Here is a 16,019-nt window from a genome sequence, read left to right as displayed (position 1 = left end):
TTTTTAAATACATAAGTTTATGCTTAGAAAAAAATGAAGACTTCATCAAAATGCTAAATGAAGATGATTTCTGAATGGCAGGGTCATAAAATGACTCCCAGTTTCACCACTGGACTTTTTATTTTCTATCATAAACTTTTATAATCAGAAAAAATGATCAAAGTACAAATAAAATCACACTCCTGAACTGAAAATCTATAAACTACTCATTTAAAATTTGATGCATGTATTATTTGGTTTGCTTGGGGAGGCTGGGTGGAAAAGTGAAGGGATTGAGCAAAATGTATATTTTAATAAACACTGGCTTTATAATTATTCAAAGTTGTGTATACATTTTTTGGGGACACTCTATATACAGACAACAGCACGGTGATTTCCAGAGGAAGAGAGGAGGTGGAAGAAGGTAGAAGAGGGTAAAGGGGGGATAAATGATGATGGAAGAAGACTTGACTTGGGGTAATGAACACACAATACAATCTACAGACAAAATATTAGAGTTGTACACTTGATCCTATATAATCTAGTTAGTTAATGTCACCCCAATAAATTCAATAAAAAAGAACTGAAATAACATTACAAGTATAATGGAAATACAACACTTTAATTGAAATGTTATTTAACAGATTCTAGACAATATGTGACACAATCTGAAGTTTCAAACTATTTTTTAGGCAATTTGGTTTCTATAGCTTTGGCTCTACTAACATTTTTGTTTTAATGTTTTATCTCTGGATATCTACTTTAATGAACTATCCTTTGTAAGATGGCCATTCACGTATAAGAAGGTAATATAGTCATATGGTTAATATTAAAACCACATATTAAGTCAGATTCTTATCATTATATTATAAACTTTGCCCCTAAAGTCATTTATTAATAGTTTAGAAAACAGAGTCCTCCTCATATCATATCTCCAAAGGCCTAAGGAAAAAATTGTGGAACATGGGTTTATTTAATGCCATGCATAAAAACTGGAATTTTTGGAGTTTGTAAACTACCTCTGCACAGAGGTATTTTTCTTGTGCTGGAGGCAGAATGGTGGATAGGAAAAGACTTGGAATTGAGGGTTAGGTCAGTCTTGATGAAATTCCAGACAGTTACCCAAGCTTGAGCAAATCACTGAAACGCTGACACTCGGTCTCCCAATTTAGTTTGTGACATGAAAATGACGTTAATAATTTGTTCACTGGGTAGTTGGGTGAATTGGTTGAGACAATCGATCAAGGGCCCTAGTACTTAATGACATGAAAATGACGTGAATAATATCTTGTTCACTGGGTAGTTGGGTGAATTAGTTGAGACGATCGATCAAGGGCCCTAGTACTTACTAAGTGACTGTTATGTGCCAGTCACATTTTATAGGTTATCTCATTTGATTCTTACAACTTTATAAGTTTGACTTTTTTTTTTTTTTTGGCTATTTTTATGGATGAAGATCCTGAGACTCAGAAACATTAAAAGGTTTTATTCAAGATCCAACAGCTAAGACCAAAAAGTCAGTGTTGGAACCCACACTGCCTGATTCAGAGAAGGTCATCACTTTCCTGCTGTCTCAGTGTGACTAAGACAGAGCAAGCACACAATAACAGTTTTCTCCCTTCTTCTTCTTTCCTCTTCTCCTTATCCCTCTCCCTCGTCCTCCTCTTCCTCTTCCTTCTTCTCCTCCTTTTTTGATAGCTCTACAATTTCTAAAATAGTCCTTACTTGGCACTGAGCGCTGTCTCAGCTTCCTTAACTAAGTACCACACAAAACTTCTGTTTTTTAGGAATTTGATTCCATGTGCTTATGAGCTATTCTAAGAAATACTTGATATAATTTGGTTCATGAATTAGAAATTGCATTTCAGAAACACAGGAGTCTCCCAGTCTCTCCCATATAATCATAAGATGGCCATTTTGGGCACTTGCATGAAATATTAATAAGGACTTTGTAATCAAGAACCCATCATTTTCAGCATCTTGTGAAGGAAGAAACTTGATTGTGGAGCAGTTTAAAGGCTTTTTTAGTTACATAGTATTGATAACAATTTTCATTTATGTGGAGCTCTCATTTCTTCAGATGTTTTTTGAAAAATCATCTCATTTAAGGTTCTAAAAAACTTCTCACCATTTTACACACGAAGAAATTGAATCTCAGCGAGGATAAGCGATCTTCCAAGGTCACACTAGATTTATTAGATAAGAAAGCTAAACCTCAACCATGGTCTGATTCCCACAACAGTTCTATTTTTGTTAGTGTCACGTTTCCCTTCCATTTTAATACTGTTCAACATCTCTTCATACAGTTGTTATTCAGGACACAAAACCATCACAAACTAAATAGAGTTGTGTGTGTAGTAGAAAGAATCCTGAAGCGAAAGTCAGCAGATTTATACTCATGACTTGATTCTTTGAAAATCTAACTGTCTGACCCAGGGCAAATCACCCTCACATTCTGAGTCTCACCTTCTTCATCTGACATTTTAGGATTCTGACACTAAATCAGCCTTGTCAATTGTTTTCACAGTCATTCAAACCAAAACTTTATTTCCACCAGCTGGATTTAAAAATCTATTCACTTACAACTGAAAGGGTTTTAAAGTTAATGCTCCTGCCCAGAGCCACACTCAGTACTTCCATTCAGGCTCCTATAAAGTACACGCAATAATAGGGTTCAAAAGGCAAAAGTACTTTATGGGTCATCTTTAATTAAGCAGTTAATAAAAAGAGGGTTCCTAGACTTTAATTTTTTTTTCTTTACTGATTTTAGAGAGAGAGGAAAGGAGAGGGAGAGAGAGATAGAAACATCGACGAGAGAGAACATCCATCGGCCGCCTCCTGCCTTGCCCCCCGCCCCCCACCCTGGGAATCAGGCCCACAACCTGGGCATGTGTCCTGACCGGGAATCAAACTGGTGACCTCTTGGTGCTTGGGTTGATGCTCAACTGCTGGCTACACCAGCTGGGCTAGACTTTTTTAATCTTAAACAGCTTTGGTAGGGGAAAACCATTTAAATTGGTTAAATTGAGCTTGGGCAAATGTCTGCTTTATGCCAGACATTATCTCGTTGAATCCTCACAATCCTGTTAATTGGACGTCTTGATATCACTGGAAAGATGAAGATACTGAGCCTCAAAGAGGATTAAAAACATACAGCTAAACCTGAAAACCCAGATTTGGTAACCAAGACCATCTGACTCTAATGCCAAATCACGCCCCACTACAACTTGCTTCCCAGTGTGCCTAGCACCTAGCAGGTACTCTCAAAATTCTCCTTGAACACTCCCTTCCCTTCCTTTCTTTCTTTTTTCCAATCCTTATTTTCAGGACTTAATGAAGCACCGGCATCCTATATATGTTCCCTAAGTAGTCCTAAGGAGTGAATGGAGCTTCCTAAATAAGGGCTGAAACTTTCCCATTTGGAACCAAATGTATTATAAAATATTGGACACTATTAAAAATTGATGTTCTTATAGCTATATATGGATTGGTTAAATTAGGAGCCTAACCCAGAAACAAAATATTCTTTCAAAGTTAGTAAGTATGAATGACTAAAGTAAAAATTCATGTTGTACTTGAATTGGTTATTTTTAATACTTTTGAATAAATATCTGGTGGTGCATATTTGATATATATTTCTGGTTATTACCAATATGTCTCATCACATTAGTTAGAAATTCATATCTATACAAAAATGTTTCTTTTTATTGTAAATTGATGTGGAAATTACATTTATATTTGGTGATACATATATATATATACTCCTCTATTTCAAACTCATTTTATGGTTACCAAACTGTAGAACATTAGAACTGTATAATATCTTAAATATTGGAAAAGCAGAATGGAAAGGGGAGGAGGTCTTTCAACATGAACATACTGTCTGCTAATGTGCAATTTGCTTAAATGCTCCGTGAAGAGCCACTATTTTCAAAGTTTGTTCTGGGGTTCATATACTGAGAGTGGAGCTTGATGGAAGAAGAGAGACCTCACTGCCTATAATATTTTCATTTTTCCAACTGACCAGTTCAGAGGAAATTATGTCCCACGGCCTATATCTGCTAAAAGTAGTAATTTCCAGAATGAATACAGTGCTTGCCAGCCTTATGAAAATCTAACAAGAATCACCTAAAAGATCATCTACCGGAGTTTAAATGCATGAGAGTCAGTCTAGGAAGAGGCAAAGAGAGTTGGGAAAGTCTACTTGAACTGGGTGTTGATTTGTAGAGCAGAGGGGAAATCTCATAGGAACATGGCTTTCCCAGACATGTGATGGGATGTAGAGGAAGGGGAATTTGAGAGTTAATGATGTAGCCATAGATTCTTTCTCTGCCTCTTACTGTGTAACCTTTCTGAGATAAAGAACTGTCATGTGTAAGGTGCCCAGCATGCCCAGCATACTGCCTGACATGAAATAGGTGCTCCATTAAGGTGGGTTTTCTCTCTGGCCTTGGTTCCATCATCAATCAAATAATACAGACAGACTAGGGTACCACATGATCTCTAAGGTTCCATTCTATCTCTAAAATAAATGCATATCACAGATGAAACAATATCTCTCATAGAGATTATAGGAAATATTACAATTATATTGGTCAGTATAATAGAACCAGAAGAGCATAAATCATTTTCAATAATTCAGGTAAAATGTTTATCTAAATCTAAAACAGAAATATTACCATTAGAAGAACATTATCTTCATCTCGTTAGTTTTCTTTTTAAATTTGAATTTAAATTTAAGTTTTGTTAACTCTATTTTAGTATATGTCTATGTATATGTGTATAAGTATGTCATTAGAAATACCATTAGAAATGATCACTTGTACAAAAGCCAATAGTAATCTTTATATAATATAGCTCTAGATCTATATGGAAATTGAACCTATATGGAGATCTCTCTGGACTATTAGATTCCTTTAGGCAATGGGAAACCTCAGGGTGAATATATATGACTGTCTGATGCTTTTGCTTAAGGGGAGAAAAAAAGAAAAAAGCTTGGGGGATGAACACCATTAGAAATGATCACTTGTATGAAGGCAATAGTAGTCCTTATCAGTGACATGCCAATTAAGAAAGATGTAAGTTGATGAAATTGAGGCAATGTTAGAGAGAAATTATGGGTTTAACCCTTTGGCTCCTACCATCTCTTTCTGTTTTCCTGTTAGGCTTTTTGTTTTGTTTTCAGCAAGCACTAGCACGCACTCTCCCTATCTCAATCTCTTTTCATAAGACTCAAACACCTTGTTGCTTTAACTATGCAAACTATCCTTCCCTCAATGTGAAAATGTAATTACAGGATGTGAGTAAATGAACTTTGTTCTTCACATAGGGCATATTGACATTGTAATGAGTGCAGTTTTCATTGCTCAGGGACTATGAGCATTCAGGTGATTTGATTAAAACACATCCAAGAGTGATATGACGAAGACTTATAAAAATGTATTATCAGGACGGGATGTTCAGAGACCCGTTTTCCAGGGTAAAAGGGGCCACATTGTTCGAAAAGATGACAACATGCAAAACACAGTTGCAGAAAGTGTCTAGGTAACTGATGCTGTCTCTCTTATCAGATTGATCTAGGTCAGAGACAAGACATGTGTCCCTATGTGAACACGAGGCCACAAAAGTTTCCCAGCGAATATGGAGATCTGACCTACAGCATGTTTTCTTTCTGTGCTAAGAGAACAGCTCTCAGTGGATCCAATACTTCCTGTGCCCATATATGGCAGTCACCCTAAGGTTCTCACATTTCACATGCCAGACCAACCAAAGGAAGAGAGGGAATGTTGATGTCTATTTTCAGAGTTTTCTCTGAAGTTGCCATATGAAAAGGGATATGGAATTTTTCTCCACGGAAACAAAAATGCACCATGAAATCTGAAATTTCACACACAAGCACACAGACAGCTGTGGTAGGAATAGAGTTAAGGCAGATTTGGCATACAGCCATGGTACTTTTTAAGTTAGATTCATTACACATAGGATTGTTCCTAAGAAATAAATCAGAGAGAAAAAAATCCCCTTTCACTCTATGAGATTCAAACAGAACAAAAGAGGTGGGTTTTATGAATAGGATCTTCCCCCAGCCCTGAGAGAAGCCCTTCCAAACATATTAAAAAATATAAATGTGAGGGGAAAGTTTATTCACTATAAATGGACTACTCTTGAAAGGGTTGCATGTTTTTGAGTCCTTATCCTTGTCTTTATATCAAATTTCCAATTTATTACCCTTTTATAAGGTCCCTGTTACTAACGGGTATACACTGAAGAAAAACTGCTAGAAGTTGCTTTCATTTTCTCTGGGATGGTTGGAAAAATTCTCAATAATTATCACTGAGCTAAATAAACATTATTTGCCTGCTCATTATGAGGTTCATTCATTCCTTTGACAAAAAGAGGTGAACTAAGTAATGAATTTTGGTAAACTAGCATCAGGTTACACAGAAATGTTTGTAGTACATGTTGGCGTTCCAGCATCCTGATATAAGGCTGTTTAGTGATTGATCTTAGCCAAAAGGCCAAGAAGCAATAGATTTCTTCTACACTTCAGGATCCAAGCCCAAAGTGTCTAGCAAAGAATAAACAAACACGCAAATCCAGGGCTAGGGCTAAGCACAGTGGGAGAGTGGGTGTGGCTCGGCTGCACTGAGAGGGAGGCTGTGGCCTCTCCAGAAGGCACAGAACGCTAATGACTGTACTTCGTGGTTATCCACGTGGGCTCAGAGGCAGATCTGTGACATATCCACTCACCTCTTTTCGAAAAGGTGCCAACATGTGCAACACAGTTGCAGAAAATGGCATCAGAAATTATGCAAAGAACATATATCATATAGATCTTTGGCTGCTTTAGATAAATGTAATGTTTTTGTAGACTAAATGTAGACATCGTTATATGTCTATGCATTTCTAGTACTTTTTTTTTTTAATTCCTCATCTGAGGATACTTTTTTATTTATCATTAGATAAAGTGGGAGGGAAAGAGAGAGACAGACAGACAGAAAGAAACATCGATGTAATACAGACATATCGACTGGTTGCCTCCCGCACGACTCCCACCAGGGCCAGGATGAACCGAAATCGAGGTATGTGCCCTTGACTGGAATCGAACCCACAACTAATTGGTCCATGGGCTGACGCTCTAACTGCTTAGCCAAACTGGTCAGGGCCATTTCTAGTACATTTCTTACCAAAGAAAGCAGTTATTTCCATCGTAATATGTGATAACACACGTAACCATGGAAAATTAATTTATAAATACAATTTGAGTTTCTTAGTCAACACATTTCCTAAAAAGATCCGTTTGTGTAGGCTTGCATGTATGTGTTCATTTTTTGCCTGTCATAGAATTTTCCTGATATATAATTCACTGTTTCTTAGTTAAGGCAGTGGAATAAAATGAGTTTAAACTTAAAAAAAAAAAAAAATAGACTGTTTAGCAAAGATATGAAAGAGAAACTAACCAAAGTAAAACCCAATCTCCAAGGATGTTTCCTGCATATAACTTACAAAGACATTTTCTGTCATAATAAGGACAAATAAAACACAGGTCTACTTAAAAACAAAACAAAACAAAACAAAAAACTTTGTGGTATATTTTAATCTCATCTATTTTGAGGTAGCAGGTGGTATATTTGCTTTCAGTATGTGTGCCAAGAAGTATATTCCTTAAATATATGTACATTCCTCTCTCTCTCTTTCTTTCACACACACACACACACACAGTTTTGAGTAGGGATATATGGTTTCTAAATTTTCAGAGTAACTCTACCATGCTATAATTTAGACACTGTCTATATTTGATAACCCATGGTTTTCTCCAACTGTTCCTGTTTTCACAAAATCGATAACTTTGATTTTCAGCAAGGGGAGAAAGGGATAACATTATTTCCAGTATTTAGGATGACCATATCACCTCAGTACTTCAGTGACAGTATTTATGTACATACAAGCACACTTTAATCCGAATGATCCATATTTGTTTGTTTTAATTCTCTATCGCAAATGTTCTTGTATTGAAGATCAGAATAACTTTCTCTTGCCAATATTTTTTTCTTTAAAGAAATGTCATACTGAGATGCTTCTTTTGCTAAAATGCCTGTAAAAACTGTGTGCTCCGGTCTCTTTCTATATGGACTATATTAAGATACACAAATGTATTTTTTCTTTTGATACTTTTGATTTCAAGTACAAATCACAAGTCATGGACAAAAAATGTAACAAGAATCAAAACATCAAAGGTAAATGTTTAAATTTTTTTCTAGGATTAAGAAAAATGATGTAGCATCAATTTGCTGGTAATAGTTTCAAGAGGCTAATGTTTGAAAGGTTGCATGACCTACTCATATGCTTGAGGATTTTAATTTTACAAGAATTACAGAAAGTTAATGTCAGTAAATAGGAAGGAATTTTTTTTTTTAAAAGGATATCATCCAGGCTTCTTTTATTTTTAATAGAAAAACAAAAAGTAGCACTCTTTCATTAAAGGTGTCTGTTTTCTTGCCTTATGTCCACAATTACACTTCTACTTCACTGACCACAGTTTAAAAAAAAATTTTCCTTTATTGATTTTTAGAGAGAGAGGAAGGGAGAGAGAGAGAAAGAGATAGAAACATCGATGAGAGAGAACATCGACTGGCCGCCTCCTGCATGCCCCGCACTGGGGATCGGGCCCACAACCTGGGCATGTGTCCTGACCCGGAATCGAACCAGCGACCTATTGGTGCATGGGTTGATACTCAACCACTGAGCTAAACCGGCCGGAACCATGGATTAATTATTGCTGTTGACCTCATAGCAAAGTCTTAACCAAAGCAAGTGCTCAATAAAATGCAGGTAAATTTTTTAGACTTATAGAAGTATCGAATCCCATGGCATGGTCAAGGTGCCAGGAGTAGTAGGTATGACAAATCTGTGAGGTGTATGGTGTAGGAGGAGACAGGACTGAACAATGAGAACTGGTTAAAATAGGAAAATCCCTTGAAAAATACAGTGATAAATGTTTCGTTCTACATGCAATGGGAAAGATTCGGATGTTCTTCTGTCACAGGCTTCACATGGTCAGGTCTGTGATTTGCAAAGAGTATTCTGAGTACAGGGTGCAACATGGATTGAACAAATGAAAGTAGGAAGCAGGATTAGCTGTCAGCAGTTGAACAGGTAAGTCAAGAGCTGAATGAGAATGTGACAAGGGGACAAAAGTCAGAGGTATTTTAGAAGCAAGGTCAACAGGATTTGGTTGCTACTTGGATGTGAATGAGGAAAGATGAAAGTGTTGATGACTTGAAGATGCTTCCTGAAATAGGTTAGGTATATCCTTGCTCAGTTCAGATTTCAAGAAATTTGAAATGAGTCCCTAATACATACTTAATGGGTAAATAAGTAGTGATATTCACACACACACATTCCTAATTATTATGATAAAAAATGTTGTTTTTGTATTTTCTCATTTTGATATGCTCTTATTTTCTTTTTCTTTTTTTATCCTCACCCAAGGACATTTTTGCATTTATTTTCACATAAAGCAGGAGGGAGAGCGGGGGGAAAGAGAGAAACGTGGAAGTGAGAGAGACACATCGACTGGCTGCCACCCACACAACCCCAACCGGGGCCGGGGACAAACTGCAACCGAGGTACGTGCCCTTAGTGGGAACTGAACCCGGGTCTCTCTGGTCCATGAGCTGATGCTCTAATTGCTGAGCCAAACCAGCCAGGGCTCTTATTTTTTCTTTTAATGTTTTTTAACCCTGGTATACTCAGCGAACTTCTGCACTGGAGAAAATGAAATAATTTTTGAAAAGATTTTTTTAAATCTTTCTGTTAAGCCCTGCCGGTGTGGTTCAGTGGTTGAGTGTCGACCGGTTGGATTCCCAGTCAGGGCACATGCCCAGGTTGTGGGCCTGATCCCCTGTGGGGAGCATGCAGGAGGTGACCGATAGATGTTCTCTCTCATTAATGTTCCTATCTCTCTCCCTTTCTCTCTCTTTCAAATCAATAAAGAAAAAATAAAATAAAAAAAAAACCTTTCAGTTAAATTCCTCAGGTATGAGGCTTTTTACACTAATAGCAAGCAGAGGAGAACATTGATTGTCTCACATGATTCCTCTCTCCCTAGAACTACAATCATTCTCCACATTGCTGTCTTATAGTAGGAGTTTGAGAAATATTTAATCTCATTTGAGCTCATGGTAAATTCCATCATCTAGCACATTCTATGAAATACAGTAGTTAATAAATGATAGCATTTTTTTTCTTTATTGATTTTTAGACAGAGAGGAAGGGAGAAGAAGAGAGATATAAAAACATCAATGAGAGAGAAGATCGATTGTCTGCCTCCTTCATGCCTCCTACTGGGGATCAGGCCCACAACCTGGGCATGTGCCCTGACCGGGAATCGAACCAGCAACCTCTTGGTGCATGAGTCGATGCTCAACCACTGAGCCACACTGGTCGGGCAAATGATAGCCTATTAGCAGTGTTCAAATAATTTGAGTTCAATAAATGCACAAAACTAAAACTTAAGTAAATATGAGTCACTTCTATCTGCTTCATCGATTTGGGTTAATTGAAGAAGACTAGTTACCTCCCAGTGGGTCTGCAGTAATGCCAATATATGAAGCTTTGATTAATACAAAACAAATAATGATTTATACCTTGAAATTGTAGGATGTAAATGTGTGAAACAATAATTTTAGGTTCCTTGATGATGCTAATGAAATTGGTAGCCCCTGTTGACAAAAAGCGCTTCAAAAAATATCAGAAGATATGTTATTGCAATGCAGAAAAAACTTTATTTATAGGTATTCACTTAATACAGATTACACATACTTTACGCACTGAAATTACATCAAATATAACCAGTTTTAGTATCTATACTATTCCAGTTGAAGATGCGCTATAGTATTCATTCTAATATAGTCACACAAAAACCTGTTCTTTTTTAAAATTGCAGCTACAAATAACAAAGCAAAAACAGAAATTGATAAGCGACCATTGTGAATGACCTTGTATTGTAAATCTTCACATTTTAAATGTTACACAGCTTTTCCTCAGTTTTTGTTCCTAGTACTACAGTATTATTTTCAAGTAGTATGATTTATTAAAAGTAGTATTATTTAAGACCTTTTTTGATTATTTAATAAAAATATTGTTATCTAATATTTTATCAAGTATTAAAAGAAATGAAAATGATTTAACTTCATTTCGAAAAGAATAATATTTTATGAGATAAATCAATGAATAAGTGATAAATATAAGGCTCCAGGACAAGGGATAAAAGTGCAAATATTTCTATAATATCCATTAAAATAGTTCAATTTCTTTATTATATCAATGTGACAATCTGAAACCTAATGAGATGTGATTTTTTTCACTTGACAATAAAAGTTTTATACCTAATTGAATAGTTCCTGTATATGTGCGTATAATTAAATATAATTAATCACTTAAAAAGGGACAGTTAAAATGATTTGAATTGAGAATATCTAGAATATAAAAATGGTAAGAGTTGGATATGAGACTTCTTGGAAATAACTAACGTGGTTGTTCGTTCTAAGAGAACATTAGGCAGAAATTTAGATAGCATTCTTTTTAACTAAGAAAGGTTTTTCATTAAGACTTGATATTTTCACTGAGGGGAGGTTATATATGTCGTGGTAGAGATATACAATATGCCTCTGTATGACACTATCTGCTAATCAAACAATACTATCACATGAATTTGTGCAATCATAGATCTATAAAAATAAACACAATACATAATAAATAAGTCAAGTACCATTGTGTAAAAATGTTTGCACGTGTAATTTATAACATATAAAGAACAGAGCATTTCTGTAATTTTAAAGTGCACCACTTCCAAAGTTATAGAGCCTTTACAAAGAATTACTCAGTGAGTTATGAAGAAAAACTTACTGATATCACTTGAAATAAAACAAAATACATTTCATTTTTCATCTAAAATCTACAATTTTCTAAATCTTTCTACAACGGATGTATTATATAGCACATGCAATAAAAATAAAAGCCTGTGACTACTCTAGAATTTGAAAAGTCTACATCGAATTCTAAATACTACATAAAACCATGAATAAACACATATAAGACATGAAAAACAAATTGCACAATAGATATTTTTAAAACAGTAATTATACACAACACATACAATTTTATAGTATCACAGCACCTTCAAATATGCTAAAAATCTAAATCTAAATATTTAAAATAAAAAACATTCAACTTCACAATATCTAAGAAAACATGTCTGTTTCACAAGAACACCTACAGGAAGCATTTACAGTGTGTGGCTTAAGTTTGTGTACGATTTCTTAAGATCTGCTTGTCTTGAAGAACTTCCATTAAGATTAGGCTTTGTATTACACCTAGTTTGACACACAGTTACAAAATCAAATTAAACAGTGATGAGTGCAGGCAGAAAAATAGTAAAATGAAGCAGTATTATTTTGTGTGGAAAAATGAAAAATCAGTAAACATATTGCACAGAATCATGGTTGATTGGATCTAAATTAATTTTTCCCTTTTAAAAATATTTTTCTTGATTTCTTTTTAGAGAGATAGAGGAAGGGAGAGGGAGAGAGAGATAGAAACATTAATGTGAGAGAGAAACATCGATCAGCTTGCCCCCTACTGGGGATCGAGCTCACAACCCAGGCATGTGTCCTGACCAGGAACTGAACTGGGACCTCTCAGTTCATGGGACTGATGCTCAATCCACTGAGCCCCATGGGCTGGGCTATCACTCTTAGTCTTAAGATTTGCTTTCCTTCTGTCTTTCTCTATACACCGACTAGAATAAGAGCCAGAGAAACCATGAAGGTCATTTCACTGGGAATATTCCAGGAGTCCATTAATGCCAATGCAAAAGATGGGAAGATATCTGAGACCCAGTAAACCAAACATGTAATAACAATTAAATTTAAAATGCCACCAAAGCAACTGATAAGAATGAATCAAGTAAAAAAAAAAAAATGTGTTCTCTATGGCTTTTGTGGAAAACTAGTTTCAAAGCTGTCCATAGTGTTCTCAAATGGTAATATTATCTCCTCAAGCATAAGCAAACAGCAGGTCAAGGGTAGGTAATAGTCCAAACTGTAATCCATTCTCATCTATGGCCTCATTTTAAATATGGTTAAATCTCAATCATCATTGATTTATATTGGTAAATATCTTAGCGTCAAAAACAGGAAAGAAATCAATGTAGAAGTTCCTTTCTCACAGAAACGGTCTTCTGAGAAATAGTTTCTTACAGCTTTAAAAATAAAGTTTCGATGTTTATCTTCTGAAAATATGAGACCCACCAAACTATTGAGGAATGTTTTTTTTAGAGATTGTGGAAAACTATTACAAGACATTGTCATCTTCATATATGCAAAGAAGTGGTCAGGAGTTTTTCTTATTACGGTCATATTGGAAAGGGGAATTCTCCCTTTGTTCATAGAGTGTGCAGTAAAGGAGAAAGGACAGTGGTTATGACACAAGGATTTTAAATGCATTTATGGAATAATTACATGTAATGGTCATGAAGCCACAGTAGTTTATTATGGGACATTTGAAGTACTGGTTTATTTTCTTGGGCATCATTTTTTAAAATTTATTATCTTTATTGATTTTAGAGAGAGAGGAAGGGAGAGGGAGCAAGAAGAGAGAAACATCGATGAGAGAGAACATCAATTGGCTGCCTCCTGCATGTCCCCCATTGGGGATTTGGCCCACAACCCGGGCATGTGCCCTGACCAGGAATTGAACTGGTCTTGAACTGGCGACCTCTTGGTGTATGGGTCAATGCTCAACCATTGAGCCACACCGGCCGAGCTCTTGGGCATTATTTTATTCACAATTAAATCAAGACTGGATTTTGGAAAGTCTTACTCTTAGTACATCTTGCTACCTGCAGAACACTAACTTTAGGCACCAGTAAGTTGGTTCAGTTTTGACTATCTTTGGAACAATTAGAATTAAACCTGAAATACCTAATGTATCAGGAAGAAATGGAAGAGGAATTGTAAAGTTATTCTATATGAATACCTTTCACAAAGGTAAGGTTTAATTTTAAGTATTTTCTACAGCAGTTGTTTATAAGTATGTAAGACAATATTGCAAGTTATATGACATTTCTCATAACCAGTAAAAGAGCTACACTCCCAGTCATTATAACCAAGTAACGTTTAAAAAGTCAGATAGTAAGTATGTTCAATAAAACCTGCATGATTGGAGGTACAAGGAATTCCATATTGAGTACATAGGAACACTGAGTTTTAACAATAACCTGTTTAAAATATTACCTATATATAAAAAATGTAATAACTACACTAATTTCAAGTGCTAAATAGACCACAGACTTCTTCCAAATACCTTTACATCAAAGAACACTTCAAATAATACCCTAATTTAGTGCACATACATATTTGACCAAATCCTAGTCACACTTTCCAAGGTAAAAGGATACACAATAAAGCATTTGAATGAAAATCTAGGAAACCTATGTTGTATCTTGATTATAAGGGTCCTTTATACTCCATTTATATCCCAAGAAATTGTGTTTGTTTGTTTTTTAAATTCTGTTAGTAGTGTTAAAAGGTCATAAGTAGGTTAAAGAATATAGCAGAAAATTGGACACATCTTTTTTCCCTCAAAAAATGTAATTTACATCCAATTTGAAGCATTTAGTCATTTGTATAGGAAATGAATTAATATACCCATTGTGAAAAAAAATGAGTTAATTTTAAAGGGCAAATTACTCAAAACAGTAACATATATTCAGTAATTTAATGCCAGAGAAATAAATTAGATCTATTTAGATATGACTCTAGTAACATATTTTTCTAAGTAGTTTCAAAATTGATAAAAATCTTTTAAAATACAGTACCTGAATCCTTGTTTCTATTCTCATATGACTGAAGTTATGTTTCATTACACAAGAAATATCAATACTTTTATTCAAAATATCAGGGAGTATAAAGAACTTGGCATGTTATTTTGATAGATACAATTTTTTTAAAAAACCCTTTTTCAGTATTTATAGAAAAAAGAAACATAATTACATAAAAAAAGAAATTTCAATGATTGAAGTAGTGGAACAACATGATAATAAACATAAAATAAAAACTCAGTATGATTATTTTATAACTCTGACTTTTAACCAGAGTAATGGGTAAAAATAACTTTTTCAGCAACAGTATATTAGTGAATTTTTTAAAAAATAACTAAAGTGGTTTATCTTGTTGTTAATTTTGGTCTTAAAAAAATATTTCGCCCTGGATACTTTTCCAAACTCACCAAGATGATGATAAACTTCAGCAATCAGATAGGGCAAGTAATTCCATGTTTCATGACTGATATATTAATAATCAGTTTGTACACAAGGACAGCATTACATTACATCACAGTTGTTGACATTCAGAGCCAGCAAAGAGAGAAACAACATGATCAAACTCTTTTATTACACTGCACTGTTTCTTCCACAAATTTTATATTTTGATTGCTAGATTACTGCTATTGAAAGCATAAGGTTCAATGGGGCAACGTTTTAAGTTGTTTTTTGTTTTGCTTGCCTTTATAATGAAAATTCCAAATTAAAATTTCATTATCTTAACCAAATTTTGAAATCATAAATCATTGGAATTTTTTGGAAGGGGAATGAAATTAGGTTGTTCCTAGAAAGTTATATCTCACTGCAGATTTCAATAGTTGATGTCCTGGAATCAGTCTAGGATAAGAAAAATAACACATTATCAAAATCAGTTGGCTGTGTTTCTTGGAGTCTTAGTTGCCAAGCATGCTATATGGTAAAATACACATTACTGAGATATAGATGCACAAATTCAAACTTACTGAATTTAACAACAGTGAATACCAATCCTATTTCAAGCTAACTCAGACTCCCATTACCATGTTGAATCCATGTGTAATACCTACAGGCAGGGTTACATCCATGAATTCTTTTATAACCATCCAAACCTTCTGGTTACCTCATTTCTGAAACGGCAAGATATTCCAACTCCAATCAGAGAATTTTGTTAGTATTC

At 35.0% G+C, this 16,019-nt stretch overlaps 1 protein-coding gene across 4 annotated transcripts in view; it reads right to left on the bottom strand.

The window, feature by feature from the left end:
* The window catches only part of PCDH11X (protocadherin 11 X-linked), a 770,886-nt gene that overhangs the window by 644,517 nt on the left and 110,350 nt on the right, over nt 1–16,019 (bottom strand). The window contains exon 3 of one of the 4 annotated variants that reach the window (XM_036270520.1): nt 1,541–1,551. The exons of 2 other annotated variants lie outside the window; for them this stretch is intronic. In XM_036270520.1, the coding sequence (XP_036126413.1) occupies nt 1,541–1,551 (11 nt within the window). Of the gene's footprint in view, nt 1–1,540; nt 1,552–15,258; nt 15,701–16,019 lie in introns of those variants that run through there. One more of the 4 variants, XM_036270521.1, reaches the window with a different exon arrangement.

Source organism: Molossus molossus, unplaced genomic scaffold (assembly GCF_014108415.1).
Source record: "Molossus molossus isolate mMolMol1 unplaced genomic scaffold, mMolMol1.p scaffold_m16_p_2, whole genome shotgun sequence".
Lineage (NCBI taxonomy): Eukaryota > Metazoa > Chordata > Mammalia > Chiroptera > Molossidae > Molossus > Molossus molossus.
This window is presented reverse-complemented; position numbering and strand designations above follow the sequence as displayed.